This window comes from Carlito syrichta, unplaced genomic scaffold (genome assembly GCF_000164805.1).
Source record: "Carlito syrichta isolate Samal-C Ts95f unplaced genomic scaffold, Tarsius_syrichta-2.0.1 Scaffold251683, whole genome shotgun sequence".
NCBI lineage: Eukaryota > Metazoa > Chordata > Mammalia > Primates > Tarsiidae > Carlito > Carlito syrichta.
In genome coordinates this window covers 141,678-161,224 of record NW_007195779.1, presented here as the reverse complement: position 1 = coordinate 161,224, position 19,547 = coordinate 141,678, and the positions used below count along the sequence as shown (strand labels likewise).

The following is a 19,547-nucleotide window of genomic DNA, read 5'->3' as shown; positions in this document are numbered from 1 at the left end:
AGAAATCCCCCTATTGGGAATATACCCGAAGGAACTCAAATTATTCTACAAAAAAGATACCTGCACACGTATGTTTGTTGCAGCTCTATTCACAATAGCAAAAACATGGAACCAACCGTGTTGCCCATCGAAACTGGACTGGATTAAGAAAACGTGGTACATATACACAATGAAATATTATGCAGCCATAAAGAAGGACAAATATATGGGTTTTGCAGCAACTTGGATGGATTTGGAGTCGATCATACTCAGTGATAAATACTCAGAAACATAGAACTGAGTTCCATATGTTCTCACTCATAAGCTGACCTTGAACAATTACAGTGCTATGAGAGGCTCTTTCTTAATAGCTTTGGTGGCCATGCAGGGGATGTATGATGGAATCCTTCTTAGGGGTCAGCAGGGGCTCAGAAGGACAGGGCATCCCACGCCTCCAAGCGCCCCTCAGCTGTCAGGCCAGGTCTCCTCTCCGTGCTATCTGACCCCTTGTCTTAGTTTTTACCAAAGCCCCTGACCTGCCTCAACATTTCTGGTGGAAGAATCAGGAAGCTGGAAAGTCCCTGGCATGGCTTCTGAGACTCTGATGCCATTTCCCCACCCATTTTGTCTCCTCTGCAAAGTTGTTCCTTCTGCTCCTGGCCGGGTCCTGGCATCCCGGAACACCAAGACGTCGGTGGTGGTGCAGTGGGACAGGCCCAAACACGAGGAGGAGCTGCTGGGCTACTACGTGGACTGCTGCGTGGCGGGCACCAACGTCTGGGAGCCGTGCAACCACAAGCCCATCACATACAACAGGTGCGAGCTTGGCTCCCGGGCTGAGGATGGCACACGGAAATAAAGCACAGGAAACACACTGACGGGACCCACGCCACTCACAGAATAAGCAGTGCCTGCAGTGCCTGCCATGGCAGACACATGTCCACAGAGTTCCTGTATGCACGGGCCTGTCTTAGTCATGCTTGGGGTTATGGAACTGGCTCAGCCTGTAACCCTGTGCCTTTGGGAGGCTGAGGTGAGAGGATTGCCTGAGCCCGCGGGTTTAAGACCCGCCTGGGCAGGCAAAACCTCATCTCTACAATACATCACAAAATTAGCCGGGCGTGGTAGCCGCGCCTGTAATTCCGGCTACTCGGAAGGCTGAGGCGGAAGGATCGCCGGAGGCCAGCAGGTCGAGGCTGCGGTGGCCGGGAGCAGCCACTGCACTCCAGTCTCAGCAACAGAGTGAGACTCCAACTCAAACAAACAAACAAACAAACAAACAAACAAAAAACATTGTGACCACTTGGAGGAGCTGGTTCCTAAACTAGCTTGTCCTGATCAGAATGATTTATTTATGGATGAAAGGAGCGTCCCAGAGCCTGGGTTTTCCTGACGTAATGGGCACTCCAGGCTCTTCTTTGAGTGGGAGAGTTCAAAATAGCAACTGCGATGTGAAAGTCGTTTCATTCTGCCGTATTGATTTTTCAAACCTTTAAAATTGCTTTGTTCGCATAAATAGAAGTCTCCAGCTCTCCATGGAGACTGCATGGGGAGACCATGCTTCTATCATGGAGGGGCCGTGGGGAGACCCAGGCACCTCTGTATTCGGGACCAACTTCCTCCTGCTCTGTGCTGAGTGTACAGAGGGACTGAGGTCACAGACACTCCCCACCATGCGCTTCTTAGGAAACGTGGGTGGCCGTCAGAGTCAGCCCGGTGCGTGGTCATCAATTATGACTTGGTCATTTCCCTTTTTAAAATCCTAATCTATCAGCCTCCCAAAGTGCTGGAATTACAGGCATGAGCCACTGGGGAAAAAAATCGTAATCTAAATTTAAAACTTTTTTTCTTTAAATTTTTTTTTTTAATTTTAAGGATGTGGGGTACAATTCAAGGTGAGGCATACAAATGTTCATTATGCAGGTTCCCTTGTTGATGAGGTGTGTCCCTCCCACCCCTAGCAGTTTCCCACTACTGTTAATCCCACGCTTCCCTTCCCTGGCTCTTTCCCACTACTATCAATCCTTTTCTTGTAGTATTACAATAGTTGCTCAAGGTCTGCTTATGAGTGAGGACATGTGGTACTCAGTTCTTTGTTTCTGTGATAGGTCACTCAGTATTATGGCCTCTAAGACCATCCAAGTTGCTGTGAAGTTCATAATTTTGTCCTTCTTTATGACTGTATAATATTCCATTGCATATGTGTACCATTTATTTTCTGTCCTCTTTCAATGGGCAGCATGGTTCATGCCATGTTTTAGCTATTGTGAATAATGCTGCAATAAACATATGTGTGCAGGTATCTTTTTCATAGAGTGATTTGAGCTTCTCTGGGTATATTCCCAGCAGGGAGAGTGCAGGGTCATATGGAAGACCAATTTTTAGTAAATCTAAATCTTTTTACATTGTCAACAGCTGTGGCCAGAAAAGAAGAGGTGTCATTGAGGAGAATAATAGCTAGATGATCCTCCCAGTCCACAGCCAATGCAGGATTGATCAGAATAAGAAACTTGAAATATTATGCCAGTATGAGGATGTTGTAAATGGCTAATGCATGTTGGTTGACTATACATGACAAATAACAATTGCCTGCTCTTGACTGAGTAAATGAGTTTCTGCCATACATGGGGCAACCCTGCTGAGACCTTTACACAAAGATTTCCTTTTAGTGCTTGCAACAATGTTAAGGTAGAGCTATTATTATCCCCATTTCACAGATGGGCAAACAAAGTCTACAAGGGTCAAGGAATTTGATTAAGGATAGAAAATCTGCTAAGTGCCAAAGTCAGTATTTCAGCCTAGTCTATCTGACTTCAAAGTCTTAGCCTTTAGCCTCTGCAGTATAATCACTTCTCATTTAGTTGTACACACGTGGGTTCCTGAGGTAGTGAACTGGATACTGTTTTCTAATGGACCTTTGATCCAGACAAGACCCGGGAAATGCAACAGTGAATGCGATGTCACAGCGTGAGTGGCTTGGACCCTAAGTACAGTCAGCTCCTGGTTTAATTGGGCACTGCGACCTTACTTTCTGACTCTAAATGTTGACTTAATTAACTAAAATTGAAAGTGAAGGAAGTATGTCATGCATGTACAAGGCACTTGAGAAGGGAACTTCGTTTCAGTCCAAGTGAACATTTTTATGGCTTGTTCAAAATGACTTCTGCCTCTGCTGTGGAAGAAAGCAGAGGCCTTTGTGGCGCTGAGTCCCCCTTGTGTTCCCAGGTTTGTGGTGCATGGCCTGACCACCGGAGAGCAGTACATCTTCCGTGTGAAGGCCGTCAATGCCGTGGGCACCAGTGAGAACTCCCAGGAGTCGGACATCATTAAGGTCCAGGCTGCTCTCAGTAAGTCACTTGAGGGCCATGCTGCCCGATTTTTGGTTCTCCAGGATGTTGTATTTTCTGCATGAATAAACATTTATGATGTCATTTGGAATATTACCAGGGGTATAAAGTGTTGAACAGAGAGTGTGCGAGTCCTTTGGACTCTCTCGACTGGCTACTTGTCTTGGAAATGACAGTGTGAGAGGAAGAAATGATAATAGATGAATAAAGTGGCAATTAAACATATAAAACATTATTAGGGGCCACATTTGTTTCCAAATACCTGTATTCACATGAAAACATACCCTATAGGGCAGTGGTCCCCAACCTTTTGGCATCAGGGACTAGTTTCATGGAAGAAAATTGTTCCACAGACCAGGAGAGGGGTAGGGATGGTTTTGGGCTGATTCAAGTGTATAACAGTTATTGTGCATTTTATTTCTATTATTATTACCTTGTAATATGTAATGAAATAATTATGCAACTCACCATAAAAAAGAAGAGGCATGCCTGGAAGTGGTAAATGAAATAATAGGCAGACCATGTGTGGACTAAAATAAGTGTCGAATTTTGACTTAAAGCCTGCTACCAGATGCAGCTGTACAGTTGAGTTATATCAACTCACTTGCTACTCACTGAAAGATATGAGTCTGCAAGTAATAAATTTATGATGGTCTCTGCAGTCAAACCTCACTGCTAATGCGAATCTGTATTTGCAGCTGCTTCGCATCACTGCCTCAGCTCCACCTCAGATCATTAAGTGTTAGATTTTCGTAAGGAGTGTGTAACCTAGATCCTGCACATGTGCAGTCCATAGTAGGGCTGTGCTCATATGAGAATCTAATGCCACCACTGATCTGACAGAAGGCAAAGCTCAAGTGGTAATGAGAACAATGGGGAGTAGATGTAAATACAGATAAAGCTTCCGCTTGCCCACCGCTCACCACCTGCTGTGTGATCTGGTTTTTGGTTCTGAAAAGGCCATGGTGTATGGCCTAGGGGTTGGAGACCCCTGCTATAGAGGATGAATTTCTCTTTTCAAGATATGTGCTCAACACTAGTGGCCTTTGCTGCTAGTCTTACTTCAAGGAACTTTAATAAAATCATTTCAGAGAATTTGACGTGCTTATGTAACTTTGTGGCTTTATTACTATTTTCATCAATAGTGATATTTACAATTTTTTACTATTTTGAGCAAACGAGACAGTCAGGATCTTAAATCTCAACAATGGGTCCCCAAAAGTTGATCTATATAGCTCTGTATTTTCTCTTTGTAGCTCTAGTTAATTTCCTATTAAATGCACCACACTGCATAAATGTATTCAGCAGCATTTTAACACACAAATGTCACATCGTGCACACTGTGAATCACACTATTATCTCTTCACTTTGGAGATAAATGTTTTTGCTCTTCGATTACTTCTCTTCTCCAACCAAATTTACAAACATTTTCAGAAATTAAAACGATTCTTCTAATGAATTTGTTACTGGAATTTCCAAGAAATATCAAATCTGAGAATACTTGTGTAGGCACAATAGAACAAATTCTTCTGTTGCAGTTATTATTCTGATCTCCTCTCAAGTTTTTCCAGGAGGAACTATCACACATTCCCATTTGCCTCTTTAAGTCATTCCTCCTAAATAAAAACCAATCACTGACGTTTTTAATCTGCAGTACGAATTACTTCTTCTAGTCACCTGTATCTCTGGTGATGGAGGATGACCACAACACAGTGACTCTGGGTCAGGGGAGAAGCAGACACATCCTTTCTCAGCTTGTTAGGAGAAGATGGCCTCTTTGAAAATACTGTGCTTAAACAAGGAAACTGGAATTCATACTCACTCGAGGGACCCTCAAGTTTCTGTAACTGTAGGAAATTAACACTTTCTGGAATAAGCAATGTTGTTCTTGTTAGCCACAGATGCACAGTGGTTATTTCTCATAGGTGTACATGAGAATGTTCCTTCTCAGTGTTCTTCTTAAGGGGCAGGGAGGACTTCTTCTGTTGTGTCAAATGTTCACACCAAATTAAAAAGTTCATTGTCCTGGCATTGTTGAAATATTGGTGGTTGTACTTAGAAATAGCAATAAATATAAATGAGAGGGACTTCACCTCCTTTAAAGGAAAATGTCACAATAAGATGGTTGAAGTCAGGTCAAGAGAGAGTAGAGTGAGAGGATTTGGGACCACATCCCTGGAACCTCCTCATCCCTCTGAGTTGCTGGAACTGACCATGTCGGGGATGGAATGTGGAGCCCAGGTCCTGGTTAACTTTGCATGGTGCTTCCTCGCAGCTGTGCCCTCTCACCCTTACGGTATCACACTCCTGAACTGCGACGGCCATTCTATGACCCTCGGCTGGAAGGTGCCCAAGTTTAGCGGCGGCGCGGCCATTCTGGGCTACTACATAGACAAGCGTGAGGTTCACCACAAGAATTGGCACGAGATCAATTCTTCACCCATCAAAGAGACAATCTTAACGGTTGGTTTTACTTGTTTGTTCTTTTTTGCCTGGGTGATGTTTACATTTTGGGAAGTTCTTCATTCAGAGTTTAATGACATTAGATAATTTCATACAGACACAAAAACTGATTTAAAAAAATGAATGGTATCAGCCGGGCTTGGTGGCTCAGCCTATAATCCCGCGCCTTTGGGAGGCTGAGGTGAGTGGATTGCCTGAGCCCGCGGGTTCGAGACCCGCCTGGGCAAGGAGACCTCATCTCTACAATAAATCAAAAAATCAGCCAGGCGTGGTAGCGCACGCCTGTAGTTCCGGCTACTTGGAAGGCTGAGGCGGAAGGATCGCCGGAGCCCAGCAGGCGAGGCTGCAGTGGCCGGAAGCGGCCACTGCACTCCAGTCTGGGCGACAGAGTGAGACTCCAACTCAAAAAATTAAAAAAAAAAAAAAAAAAGAATGATATCATGGGATCATGAAGTTTTGGGACAAAAGCCGTCTTCAGAATCATTCTTTTTTTCTTCTGAGAAGCAGCCAAAAAGAAAGTCCAGTAATTGAGTGGGTTTGACAATCAGTTGATGACTTTGGTGTGACCAGAATTCAGACCCCAAGACATCTCATCCTAAGCTCTGGACCCCTTGCAGGCAGTGAGGTAGGATGCCCTGTGCACCTGAGGTTAGAGTCATTGCTAGGCAAGTGTTCATTAGAAGAATGGCTTTGCCTCTCTGATTGTCAACCACCACCTTCCTAAGAAACTCTTGTATTCCACACCTCTAAGACAGCCACTTGTTGCAAGACACATTACGTCCAGGTGGAGACAGTAGAAAGAACATTCAGTTGGAGCACTATCTGGAATCAAATCCAGATGCAAGCCCTTGGCAGCCACCTGGACTTCTGGCTTACCTGCCTGAGCCTGGATTCCTCACTGAACACTGTGTGAATGTTTATCTCATGAGAGGGCTCGCATCTTCACCTCAGGGGGATCACAGTGCTCGGAGGAGTCACACTGCCAAAGGAGGGGTTTTAGAAGGGAAGGTCTTAGAAGAGCTTATCTTTGCTCTCTAGAAAATTCTGCTTTGTAAAAAGTCTATCTTTCTAATATATGATGTATTTTACGTATTTTATGCATGTATATTATGATACCTATAGCCAACATTCAGGTTTGGTGTGATATTGTTGATATTTCACCCATGTTCAACCTTTGACACTCTATTGTATTTTCAGTTTTTAAAAATTTTATTTGTAATTGACCAATAATAATTGTTGACATCAATGGGATACAATGTGATATTCTAATATATGTTTACATTGTTGAGTAATGAGATCCAGCTAATTAACATCCCCGTCACCTCTCATACTTACCACTTTTTTGGTGATGAGGACATATAAAGTCGAATGGTTTTTGGTATTTTGAAATACATAAGTCATACATTATTATGCTCTGAGGTCACCACGCTGAGCGCCAGGTCACTAGACCTTACCCTTCCTGCCTTGAGGGAGCTTTGTACCCTTTGACCCACATCTCTCCTACCCCCACTCCAGCCCCTAGGACACACTTTCTACCCTCCATGTCTGTGAGTCTGATTTTTTTAGATTCCACATAGGAGAGATCATACTGCATCTGTCTCTGTGCCTGGCTTATTTCACTTAGCATAACTGTTCTTCACCAGGTCCAATATTCTTGAGAAAAGCACCCTTTATTTTCTGAATGCTTAACAGCTTTGTCCTGAGAAGGAGGCCCTGTGGCTTCTGGGTAGAGCGATTTACCCTTACATGTCTTTGGAAGTTGCTTTTTGGAGACAGTGTTTACTTAGATGCTGCTTTGGTTCCACCAGTCTTCAGAGGCAGGTCAAAGGCTTCCTAGTGCTTCCTGTGGCCTGGCAGAGCTTTGAGGGCCCCTGGGGGGTGTGGACCATGGACTGTGGCAACCTTGGGGACCTGGGCCCCTGGGCGCCTCATCCTGCAGAGTCCTGAGTGGGTGGGGGAAGCGATGGGCTCCCAGTCTCCCAGGGTTCTCCTGCCAGGTCCCAGTGCTAGGGCCTGTTTATGGGATGAGGTGTGGGCCTGAGCACAGGGCCCACATTCCCTTCGGGAATGTCGTCTCTCTTAGCCTCAGTTTCCTCATGTGCCCAAAGGGCATTGCAGGCCCTCTAGTCAGAGCGTTTATGGAATGAATGAAGCAGTTTTTAAGGTTCAATGTCGTAGTGGTGGCAGCTTGTCAGGCGCATGAAAAGCCTTCCTTGCGTACTTAGTGTCATTTGCTGGCGAGGATCCTTCCACTCATGTCTCATTGTACACGGCGGTCACAAACACTCCTTCCCTCCAGAGGATGGCAATGCCTCTTTTATTTCATGTATTGATTTAAGCAAAATCTAAACAGGTGGAGGACTTGACGGAAGGCTCACTCTATGAATTCAAAATCGCTGCTGCCAACCTGGCGGGCATTGGAGACCCCTCTGACTCCAGTGAGCACTTCAGGTGTGAGGCCTGGACCATGCCGGAGCCGGGTAAGATGCGCCTGTCCCTCGGGGCTGGCCAGGGAGGGGCTTCCATGGCTGCACCTCCATGCTCGCCAGCCTCCATGGCATACCCCTTGATCTTATACCCAGGCACAGGACCAGCCCATGTGGGTGCCGGAGAGGCTGTGAGCCGACAGACCTGGTGTCTGTTTTCTGGGCCATGCTAGGACAAGAAGCCGGGGTAAAGGCAGAGCAAGGGACCCTGAGCGAGGGGCAGGTGGGGCCCAGAAGGGACACCCCACCTAGGCTGCAGAGTGAGGGAAGCGTCCCAAGCCAGCCCCTGGCCCGCGGCAAGGACTGGGCCCTGGTCGGTTTCTCCCCAAGGAGTGAGGGAAGCCAAGGGGCAGAGGAGCCTGGGCCCTACCTAAGACAGTGCATGACATTGCATTTCTCACTTATGTGCTAGCTGCAGTGTTCTTCTCTCAGAACACTGGAGACCCGAGTCCTATAGATCTAAAAGGCACATTTGTTGTAGATCCGCATTTATTTAGGAAACTACTTTTTTTGAGATGGGTACTCTCTGTGGCCCAGGCTGGCCTCCAAGATTAGGCTCAAGTCATCATCCTGCCTCTACCTCCCAGTAGCTGGGACTACAGGCAAGTACCATCATGCCCGGCTAACATTCTAAAACTGTTTTCACAAATTTTCAAGTCCCAGGTATTCATTTATTTTTATATAGCCTGTCAGGAACCGAAACGCAGTGGATGGCATGCTCATACTTAGACAAAGATAAGCCTAAAAGTAGATGCTGTGAAAGCTCAAAGTTCAGTGTTCTTCAATTTTGTGGCCAGATTATGTCAGCTTTTCTGTTCAAGCATTTTTTTTTTGAATGAACAAATCAGCTCCTAAGAATCCAGTTGAAAAAATCAATTAGAAATGTTTTTCCTTCTTTCCTGTCTTTTGTGTTTTAATGAAATTTTTGTACCTTAGGAAAACCAATGGAAGAAAAAGCCGTTACATTTCCAGAGTCTTTTTGAGGGTTGCTAGAAAGTGCTTTGCAGGTCTCAAGGCCCCGTGAGGCTAGTTTAGGCTGCAGGGGCCCTGGTACTTCCCTTTTACTGCTCAGCGCTTACTGGGACCCTGACTATCAGCCTGCACATCTGGCTAATGTCGCTGTGGGTGTCTAGAGATTGCAGAGCCGAATCGGTGCACCTCTAGCCAAGTGGTCAGGCACCTGAAGGAGTGCCTGGGACTGACTGGTGTCCAGCCCAGGGAAGGACAGCTTGAGGACCTTTTCTACACATCTTTCCTCTCTGTGATGGCATCTGCTGGTCCCAAGAGAGCAGAGGGCTCAGGAGCGATTCTGAGTATCTCCAAAATGCCCCCATGCTGATGGAAAAGGCTGCAGGGGCCTTGGTTGGGTTCTCTACTTGAACGCTCTCCCAGAAGGACTATGTGTGCATTCGAAAGGGAGTGCTCAATGGCGTTTTTGGTGGGAGACATTCTCCCAAGAAGCGCCTGCCCTGGGAATCGGGTGTGGGCGGCTGTGTGTATGCAGCTGAACAGGTTGAATCTGACTTCTCAGGTCCGGCCTACGACCTGACATTCTGCGAGGTCAGGGACACATCCCTGGTCATGCTGTGGAAGGCTCCCGTGTACACTGGCAGCAGCCCTGTGTCTGGATACTTTGTGGATTTTAAGGAAGAGGATGCCGGAGAATGGAAGACTGTGAACCAGGCGATAACTCCAAATCGTTATTTAAAGGTGATTCATGCATATATCCATTTCCTTTTGTGCGAGTGCATTTTGATCCCTGTGCAAATTGGCATAACACCCCAAGTGACCCTGTACAAATGACTTGGGTGTGGCTGTTATAGGGGCCATATGGGGCTGCCAGTCACCTATGTGGGTTTGTGGGTCTCAGCAGGGGGCACTGAAGTGTGGTGAAGAGGTGGCATCGTCCAGTTATTCACACAAAGCCATATTGGTCCTGGGCAGCTGTGTAGACGGGCCTCTTCTTCCTCCCACACTGCAGTTTAACAGTGTGAATGGCACCACTCTCAGTTTTGTGTGTTTACAGGCTGTCTCCATGTGCTTTCTACAGCGATGATTAATATTTTATTACTTCTTCCACTTCAAGCCCCATATTTAATTCGCTTAATGCAGGCAATTGCTAATAGATGTCTATTTTATAAACACTATACACACGTTTGCATACGGTCTTAATACATTTGGTAAAATTATAATGTGTAACCTGTTCTATTTTTTTTCTCCAAATATGTCTATTTTTAGCATTTTTAATTTGTCAGATCCTGGTTCAATTGTAACAAATCTTTTTAGACCCACTAGGCCTGTGTGCCCTGGTAAATTGACCAGTTGCCTTAATGCAAAGATTTTCTTCTCTGGTTCTGGGCCCTGTGGTGGGATGTAGACAGAGGTGCAAGGTGCATCCTTACCTACCAGGCCACACCCGAGGTAGACACAGGCGTATACAGGGAGGGAGGCACCAGTAGGTGCCAACTTCTGGAAAACAATTCAACACTTTTCTTTCTATTCTTTTTCTTTCTTTCTTTCTTTCCTTCCTTCCTTCCTTCCTTCCTTCCTTCCTTCCTTCCTTCCTTCCTTCCTTCTTTCCTTCTTTCTTTCTTTCTTTCTTTCTTTCTCTTTTTTCTTTCTTTCCCTCCCTCCTTCCTTTCTTTTTCTTTTCTTTCTTTCCCTCCCTCCCTCCTTCCTTTCTTTTTCTTTTTTCTTTCCCTCCCTCCCTCCTTCCTTCCTTTCCTTCTTTTCTTTCTTTCTTTTTCTTTCTTTTCTTTCTTTCCCTTCCTCTCTCCCTCCTTCTTTTCTTTTCTTTCTTCCTTCTTTCCTTCCTTCCTTTTTTGTTTGGGTCAGAGTCTCACTCTTTCGCTCATGCTGGAGTGCAGTGGCATGCTCATGGCCATCACAGTCTTGATCTGCTGGGTTCCTCAATCTTGCCTCAGCCTTCCAAGTAGCTGTAACTACTGGCATGCACTATCATGCCTGATTCATTTTTTATTTATTATAGAGAAGAGGTCTTGCCAAATTTCCCAGGCTCATCTTGAACTCCTGGGCTTAGGCAATCCTCTCGACTCTGCCTCCTAAAGTTCTGGGATTACAGGCATGGGCCACTGAGCCCAGTGAAACAGTTTCTTTTGAGTGAACAAATCAACTTCTAAAAAATCAGCTAAATAAAGTAATTAAACATTTATTTAATATCTGTTTAGGGTTAATGCAGATTATAATCTTCATAATCTATGTATATATAAGAAGAGATTGCCTTAATTTTAAGAGATTGGCTTAATTTTGATGTGCCCAAATGATGATTTTGCAGTTAAACATCACATTAAAAATGCTATTTAGTCCCACGGAATTATGTTAAATATGACCACTAGATTATAAACTAGTAAATATGACTTTAATTCTTGTTTAACACATACAGAGAAAAATTAGTGAAAGAGATTATCAAAATTGCAGTGCATGTGTTCATTCCTGTGAAGAGAGACAAAGTGTGAGAATGAGCCTCTTTCTCCCTTCTTTGCTAGCTTGCTTTGTGTAGTTTTCCCAGTGGGAAAAATACGTTTTTTTTCCTAAAAGTGTATTCATAATGAAGTGTGGAAAAATCACAAATTTGTTTTTATCTTATTTCCACACATATGGTGTTTCCTCTCCGGTTTCAAGGTCTGTGATCTGCATCAAGGTAAGACCTACGTCTTCAGAGTGCGAGCAGTTAATGCCAGTGGTGTGGGGAAGCCTTCGGACATGTCGGAGCCGGTGCTTGTAGAGGCTAGACCAGGTGAGACTTTACCTCTCAACTGTTCAGAATAGCAAAAACAGTTGAACAGCAATAATTTGGGGAAGGTGTGCATGTGTTATATATGTATAGGTGTGTGTGTGAATGGATTGATGGATGGATAGATGCATGAATACCTTGTTGTATTTTCAGAAAGCCTTGGTTTGGCAAATGAAATGAAGTGTGCACATCAGCCTCTACCTGTGCTCATGACCTGGGCTAGGAGCCCAACCCACAAGGTTGTCTTTATGGCTGGCACGGGTCATCCCTGTGACAAGTAGTATTCAGGAAGGAAGGCGTTTTTGTATTACTGCTGAGCTTTGATGGACAGATTATAAAGCTGTTGGCCATTTTCTTGGTTCCAATGTATAAAAACCCTTAGGGCAACCTTCAAAGGGAAAGCACTTCTGGAAGGGGAACACAGGACACCCCGTCTGCTATAACAGAATAGCTGAGGCTCGGTGATTTATGAAGGAAACTTTGCCTCTGATTCCAGAGGCTTTGAAGCCTAAGAGGCACGGTGCTGGCACCTGCTTGGCCCTGAGGGCCTCCTGTGCCTCACAGCACAGTGGGGAAGCCGGCCAGCACCCTTGTGGTACGGCGCCTGCTCTCACAGGGCTAACCCTTACCAGGTAGTCAGCATCAACTCTTCAGTCTTGCGAGAGAGATATCCATCCACCTTAACAACCCGATCAACCCTTAAAATCCCCATCTCCCAATGCCATTGCACTGGCTATTCAGTTTTAACATGAGTTTTGGCTGGAACAAACGACCTGCAAACCACAGCCACGGGGAAGCTGTGTATCCGAGTTGCAGGACGGGATGGAGCCATGTGCTGTCGAGACCATGTTGCTTCTCTGCAACGAGCGAGCTCGTGTTGCTCTGGTTCTTTTTGCTGCTTGGCCCTCTTGGCTTCTCCACCTTCTTGGTGACCTGAGAGCATCAACGGTCACCATCGTGGCCTTGGTTCCATTCAACAGCAGAGGCTGAACTGTATCTCTTCAGTTCCTAGTTTCAAACTGACTTGTGTGGGGCAAGGTGTTCACCTGGGTCAAAAAGTATCCAATAAACAAGACACAGCTCCCACCCCCAAACAAAACAGAAGGAGGGTCTGTGGAGAAGGAGGAGCCATATGAGGTGGAATTGGGTGGAGGACACGTGTCTGTTGATGCCTCCCCTGTGAAGGGACTGGGAGGGAATCTTAGCAGAGCAGGATCTTCAGGACCTAAAGAGGTGGCCCCAGCAGGTTTCCTAGGGTAGTACTGAATGCAGGAAAGTCAGTGGACAGAAATGTGATCAATTTAAAAACCAGCAACAGGCCAGGTGCGGTGGCTCAGGCCTATAATCCCAGCACTTTGGGAGGCCATGGTGAGAGGATTGCCTGAGCCTATGGGTTCGAGACCAGCCTAGGCAACTTGGCAAGACCTTGCCTCTACAATAAATTAAAAAAAAAATAGTAGCTGGGCATGGTGGCGCATGTCTGTAGTTCCAGCTACTTGGAAGACTGAGGTGGAAGGATTCCCTGACCCCAGCAGGTCGAGGCTGTGGTAGCTGTGAGTGTGCCACTGCACTCCAGCCTGGGTGACAGAGTGAGACTCCAACTCAAATAACAACGGCAACAACGGAAAAAAAACCAGCAATAGCAACAAAACAACCAGGCCTCTCTGGCATCCCCCCACTCCCAAAGGTGCCTCCTCTTTCATGATTCTCTGGGTCAGTTCTGGTGGCACATTCAGTAAAACTGATGGTTGGGTGTAAAATGAGCTCTCTGCCTGGATCACCCCCTCTCCAGAAAAATAATTCAGAGAACTCTGTGTCCTCAAGCGACTCACCTGCACCTTTGTCGCACAGGCACCAAGGAAATCAGTGCCGGCGTTGATGAAGATGGCAATATCTACCTGGGTTTCGACTGCCAGGAGGTGACGGACGCCTCACAGTTCACCTGGTGCAAATCCTACAAGGAGGTTGCGGATGGGGAGAGGTTTAAGATCCAGACAGAGGGGGATCAGTAAGTCAGACGCAGAGGGTGGCTATTGTAAACTCTTAGGAACTCTTGCAAACAGAAGTGATTAACCTTCACTTACTCTCCTTCCTTTTTAGCTCGAAGTTGTATTTTAAGAATCCAGATAAAGAAGATTTAGGGACCTATTCTGTGTCTGTAAGTGACACGGATGGTGTGTCCTCCAGTTTTGTTTTGGACGCAGAAGGTAATAACTACATGACATGGCCTTGCCTGTCTTGGTTTTAACACACTTTCAAATATTGACTCTGACATAGAAAAGACCTATTTGCTTAGAAAAAGGATGTATGCTTGTGGGAGGCTGGAGTGGGGACTGTTTATATAAGCCAAAAATTACTTTGGAAATTAAACAAACTCTAAAGTTTGCATTATATCCCCCAAATAAGCACTGATTCAGGACATATTACTTGTATAGCCTTCAATGTGTACCTTAAGTTGAGTTTTAGACACACTTTAATTGTTTAGCATGTAGGGAGGTAGGGAGTAATAGATTAACACGTAAGTTCACAAAGTGCATGACAGACATAGTGATGGAAACCTCCTCCTTCCCTTCTAACACTGAGAAATCAGGATGATAAAATAAAACGTGTGTGTATGATTATGTGTGTGTGTGTGCACACGCATGTGGGGGCATGATACAATTTGTAGTCAAAATCCCTTGCTCTTTTACAAATGGGAGATAGCAGGAAGAAGTGAGAAAAGTCTGTTTAAAGTAATCCAGGAAAAATAAGTTTTCTTAGGTAGGTTCACGCATCTGAGTCCACCAGGCAGGCGAGCTCGAGGCAAGAGAGCCTGACTTTTCTAACTCCTGGGGTTGTATGTATTTGTGTGCAACCCTGATCTACCCTTCCGCCAGGTCAGAGTTAGCCCCATGGGAGTTTAAATGAAGAATCAGTGATGTGCAGTGAACTTGGCAGTTCTGGACAGAATTTTTTTGTGTTAGGGTCTTTAAGTCATTTGAGTCTCAGACTTTTCTGTTGAAATGCAGAATCTCCCGGGATGTCCTGAGATTTACAAGCAAATCCTTTAGTTAATGATTAGTGTCCCAGTCCCGGCTGACAGCTGCTGAGGGTGTGATCCTGGAGCACCTCACCCAGGATGGGTGCTGTGGGGTAGTTAGGGAGGACAGAAAGTACCCACGCGAGATGGACAGCCAGGAGCACACTAACATCACAGTCCTGCAGGGCTTGCTCAGTGCTGGTTGAATTCAGGTAAACACATGCTAATTTCACAGGTGAGGAGGCTGCAGAGTTTCTCCTTCCTGGAGTCCTCAGTGTGCTGCTCATAGGCGGGGCAGAAATGGCCCCGAATCTGCCAGCGTCCTTTAAAAGTTGCTTGGCTGACACTCTTGAATTCCAAGACATCGTTTAAGAATTTTGAAGATGATGCATTCCTCCACACCATTTTTAAGTTTCCATATGACATTTTTCCATTTTTAAGTTTCTGTATGACATTTTAATCTTAATTTTAAATATTTGCAAAGGATAAAATTTCCACCATACCTTAGATTGTATATAGACTATGAATATATTTAAGGCAAGACCTTGGAGCTGCAGGCTTAGCTCATTCCATTTATGGAAATTCCTACCAGAAAGCTAATTGGGAAGGCCAGTCCTCCCTGTCAAGCTGGCTGCCCAGTGAGCTTACTTGGTCAGGAGAAGTCTGACTTCATTTTTCAATTCAAATAAACGTGTTCATACAGACCTCTATGACCACCATCTCATTTCTGAATTCTAATTTTAAGAGAGAAGGAAGGAAGGGAAAGAAATAAAGAACCGGTTTAGAGCTTTAATTTTTTTTTTTTTAACATTTTCTTGGGATTTTCTCAGGAGCAATGCATTTTTTTTGCCTGCCTGCCTGCTTCTCTCCCTAGCTCCCTCCCTCCCTACTTCCTTCCTTCTTTTTGTATTTTTTTCTCATGGTTGTATGCCATAGTGATGGCGTGAGAGGCATAGACATTTTTTCATTAATGAAAACAGAGAAGAAACTTTTGAAAGGGGTAGGAGAAATCACAGACCACAAGCTCCTTCTCAGCCAGTCAACCTATTGTAGGAAAGTGCTCTTGTGGAGGCAGAGGATCTGGAAAAGCCTCCCTTTAGTTTCTCCTCTTCCAAGTCTTGCTCTTTTCCAGTAATGTGCCTACCCCTCCTCTACACCACTCCCAGTGCCATACTCCCCACACTGCCCTGATTTTCGCTCAGCTGTCTGCCTAGTAAGTGGGTTCTCGAGCTCGTGAAGATCCTAGTTGTAGACAAGTAAACTATCGATGCCTCTGTATCCCTTTCACTTTTAGTTCCGATCTCTCCTATTTCCTCAATTTAAATCCTGATGATGTTAAACTTTTGCTCTTGTGTGGTTTTGCTGTTGTCTGCATGTCATCACGTACAGGTCTAAATCAACTGAAACGTGTTTTCCTTTATTTTAGAGCTTGAACGCCTGGTAGCATTGAGCAACGAAGTAAAGAATCCCAGTAAGTAAGCCTCTACCCCTGGATGCAGGACTGCAGAGCAGTAGGGCTGTGTCATTAATGTATGAGCTCTGGAGAGAATGGCTGTGGGGGATGGCAGGCCTCATCTCAGATTCTCAGCTATAGGCTTGTACCCTATGGATTCAAGACAAATATTAGTCGATGCTGGAGCTTGTGGAAATTGACACCACAGAGTGTTTTGCATTTGGGGTTTGGTAGAGCTGTTCCTAATCCAAGTGAGATGTCTGTCAAATGAACTCTTCAGCTATTGAATTGCATTAAATACAGAAAGAAGACAGACCTCTTCAGTCACAGAAAGCTGACACAGAACTCACGCAGCATGAGGCTTTCAGTGCAACAACAGGCTAGCTTGAGTTTTATTTTTTATTTTTGGTTTCCATAATCTAATACTCCAGGGTTTCATGTTCTCAAAAAAAATTAATAACTAGGATTGATGCTTTTCTACAATATGCAACTATTCTTTCTCCCAGGGATTCATGCATTATTGACTTGCGATTTCTTTTCTTCCTGTAGCAATACCTCTGAAATCAGAATTAGCTTATGAGATTTTTGATAAGGGCCAGGTTCGCTTCTGGCTCCAGGCTGAGCACTTATCACCAGATGCCAGCTACCGATTCATTATTAATGACAGAGAAGTCTCTGACAGCGAGGTGAGTTCGTGTGTGGGTGATCTCTGGCCTTGAAAGGAGCCGTCTTGTTTTGATAGATCGGTTCCTTAAGTCAATATTCTGTGCTTGTTTCCATCACTTTTTGAGCCATGGAGACTGGGGTATAGAAGGTTGGTAAGACAAACAGCGATGGTTGATTCTTACAATGTTCAGAGATTCAGTCTGGGTTAGGTAAGACATCAGCAGTCTTTTAAATCTAAGCCTGTTGGAATAAAAAAAATGACAAATTATGTTTTAGGAACTTGGAGCTTGCTTTTATGAAAAGGTTCAGGTTACATGGGGGAAAATATCCTTGACAAATCAGTTCATTTATTCTTGATAATATTGAAGGCATCTGTTTTTGCTTTATGGTGAGGACTGTCTCTCTGGGTAACCCACCACTGACAACCTCCCTTGGAAGACACAGGCTTGGAAATAAGTTTCCCTAACCTTAGGTTGCTCTTGGTGTGGCAGAGGGACCTGGACAAGGAAGGCAGAGCAGCTGTCAGAAGGGTGTATTTTGCTGTAACACAAACACTGCTGCCCTCACTCTGTTTTTTTAAAGTTGAGTTGGGGTCTCACTCTGTTGCCCAGGCTGGAGTGCAGTGGCATAATCACGGCTCACTGCAACCCCCCCTCAACCTCCTGGACTCAGGCGATCCTTCCGCTTCAGCTTCCCGGGTAGCTGGGACTGCAGGTGCATATCGCCGCATCCGATTAATTTTTAAAATAATTATTTGTAGACACAAGGTCTCACTATTATTGCCCAGAACTCCTGGAGGTCCAAACAATCCTCCTGTCTTAGCTTCCAAAGTGTTGGGATTCCAGGCGTGAACTGCTGCGCCCAACCAAAAGTGTGTGTTCTGTTGTGGCACAGACACTGCTGTCTTTGCTTTACGTTCGATTGTGTAACGCGAATCTTAGAATTATGACAGGTACTCCTTATTTGGCTGTGGAATATTTGAGATGACAGTTTATCTCTTCTTGTCTAATATTGCGCCGTGGGGACCCAGCTAAAGTACAGTCCATTTGATGGGGCCTTTAGTGTTTGTTGGGAGGATCGGGAGTCTCCCAGTCCACCATCTTCACCTCTCCTGACCTTTTTTCTCTTAATGTGTAGGGTCCTTGATATACTCAGCTGTCCTGCTGAGTCCTCAATGCCTCCTTTATTCGTTCACCACACAGAGGTTGAGGAGGCCTTGAGGTGCAGAAGTCTCTCATACCCCAGGAAGCCTTTTCTCTAAGCGAGGGGCCCTCGTCCTCGGTCCAGCCTTCGTGTCTAATGGGGATTTAGGACAGCTTAGTTAGATAAATGTCCATCAGACGGAAATCCTGCATAGACAGGGTTGTGTGATTTTTCTTATCCAGTCAATCTTTCCCATGAGAATCATGATGTACTTTTCCTAGTATGTGGGAGAGTTGCTGAAAGTAGACAACACGTGTTTTCTTTCAGGCTGCAAAAAATGTCAGTGGTATAAATATTGTCTTCAGGAGGGTACTGTCAGATCAAGGTAATTGGAGAAATTTTCTTTGCACAGAGATCATGCTATGAAATGAATTGGAATTTAGTTTAATTGCACTTTATTTGCAGAATATCTTTGATTAACATTTCCTACCTGCTGTATGGAGCTTGCTTTAGAGGTAGGTGTCCTGGCTTCATGGTTAATCTGTGGGAATATGGCCGTACTATTTCACTTCTTTAATTAGCAATCCACAGGTGACTTTTACATTTGAAGATTGATGCTGTTTTGTGAAAGCCACATAAAAACCTGTATTTATGGTACCCGTAAAATCATTGAACTTCATCTTGCTGCATAATGGCAATATCAAGAAGCCTAATTATTTTCTAAAACCTGCTCAGACACTGCAGTGCAGTAGTTGAGGAAAATGGAAAAAAAGTGCTGTATTTTGGGGGATCTGGCTGGCAAGAATCATACCTTTTTATTTCTCAGAGCTAATTAGGGTGAGGTCCTATCGTTCTCTGCTTATAGATGTTTGAAGTGAGCATAATGTCATGCAGATAAGGACATAGCATTCGTCTGATCAACTTTTTGCTGTTGATATTCAAAAGTAAATACTGAGGCTGGGGTGCAGTAGCTCAGCCTATAATCCTAGCACTTTGGGAGGCAGAGGCGAGATGATTGCCTGAGCCCAGGGGTTCGAGACCAGCCTAGGCAACTTGGCGAGACCTCATCTCTACAATAAATCACAAAAAATTAGTCAGGCATGGTGGTGTGCGTCTGTAGTCCCAGCTACTTGTAAGGCTGAGGTGGAAGTATCACCTAAGCCCAGCAGGTTGAGGCTGTGATGGCCGTGAGCGTGCCACTGCACTCCAGCCTGGGAGACAGAGTGAGACTCCAACT

At 45.0% G+C, this 19,547-nt stretch overlaps 1 protein-coding gene across 1 annotated transcript in view; it reads left to right on the top strand.

Annotated features, from left to right (window-relative positions):
- Positions 1–19,547, top strand: part of MYOM2 (myomesin 2) — a 93,253-nt gene that overhangs the window by 41,750 nt on the left and 31,956 nt on the right. The window contains exons 15-24 of the mRNA XM_008052004.1: positions 621–795; positions 3,205–3,326; positions 5,602–5,789; positions 8,143–8,269; positions 9,807–9,985; positions 11,918–12,032; positions 13,881–14,037; positions 14,130–14,236; positions 16,475–16,519; positions 17,051–17,187. Of these exons, the coding sequence (XP_008050195.1) occupies positions 621–795; positions 3,205–3,326; positions 5,602–5,789; positions 8,143–8,269; positions 9,807–9,985; positions 11,918–12,032; positions 13,881–14,037; positions 14,130–14,236; positions 16,475–16,519; positions 17,051–17,187 (1,352 nt within the window). The remainder of the gene's footprint in view (positions 1–620; positions 796–3,204; positions 3,327–5,601; positions 5,790–8,142; positions 8,270–9,806; positions 9,986–11,917; positions 12,033–13,880; positions 14,038–14,129; positions 14,237–16,474; positions 16,520–17,050; positions 17,188–19,547) is intronic.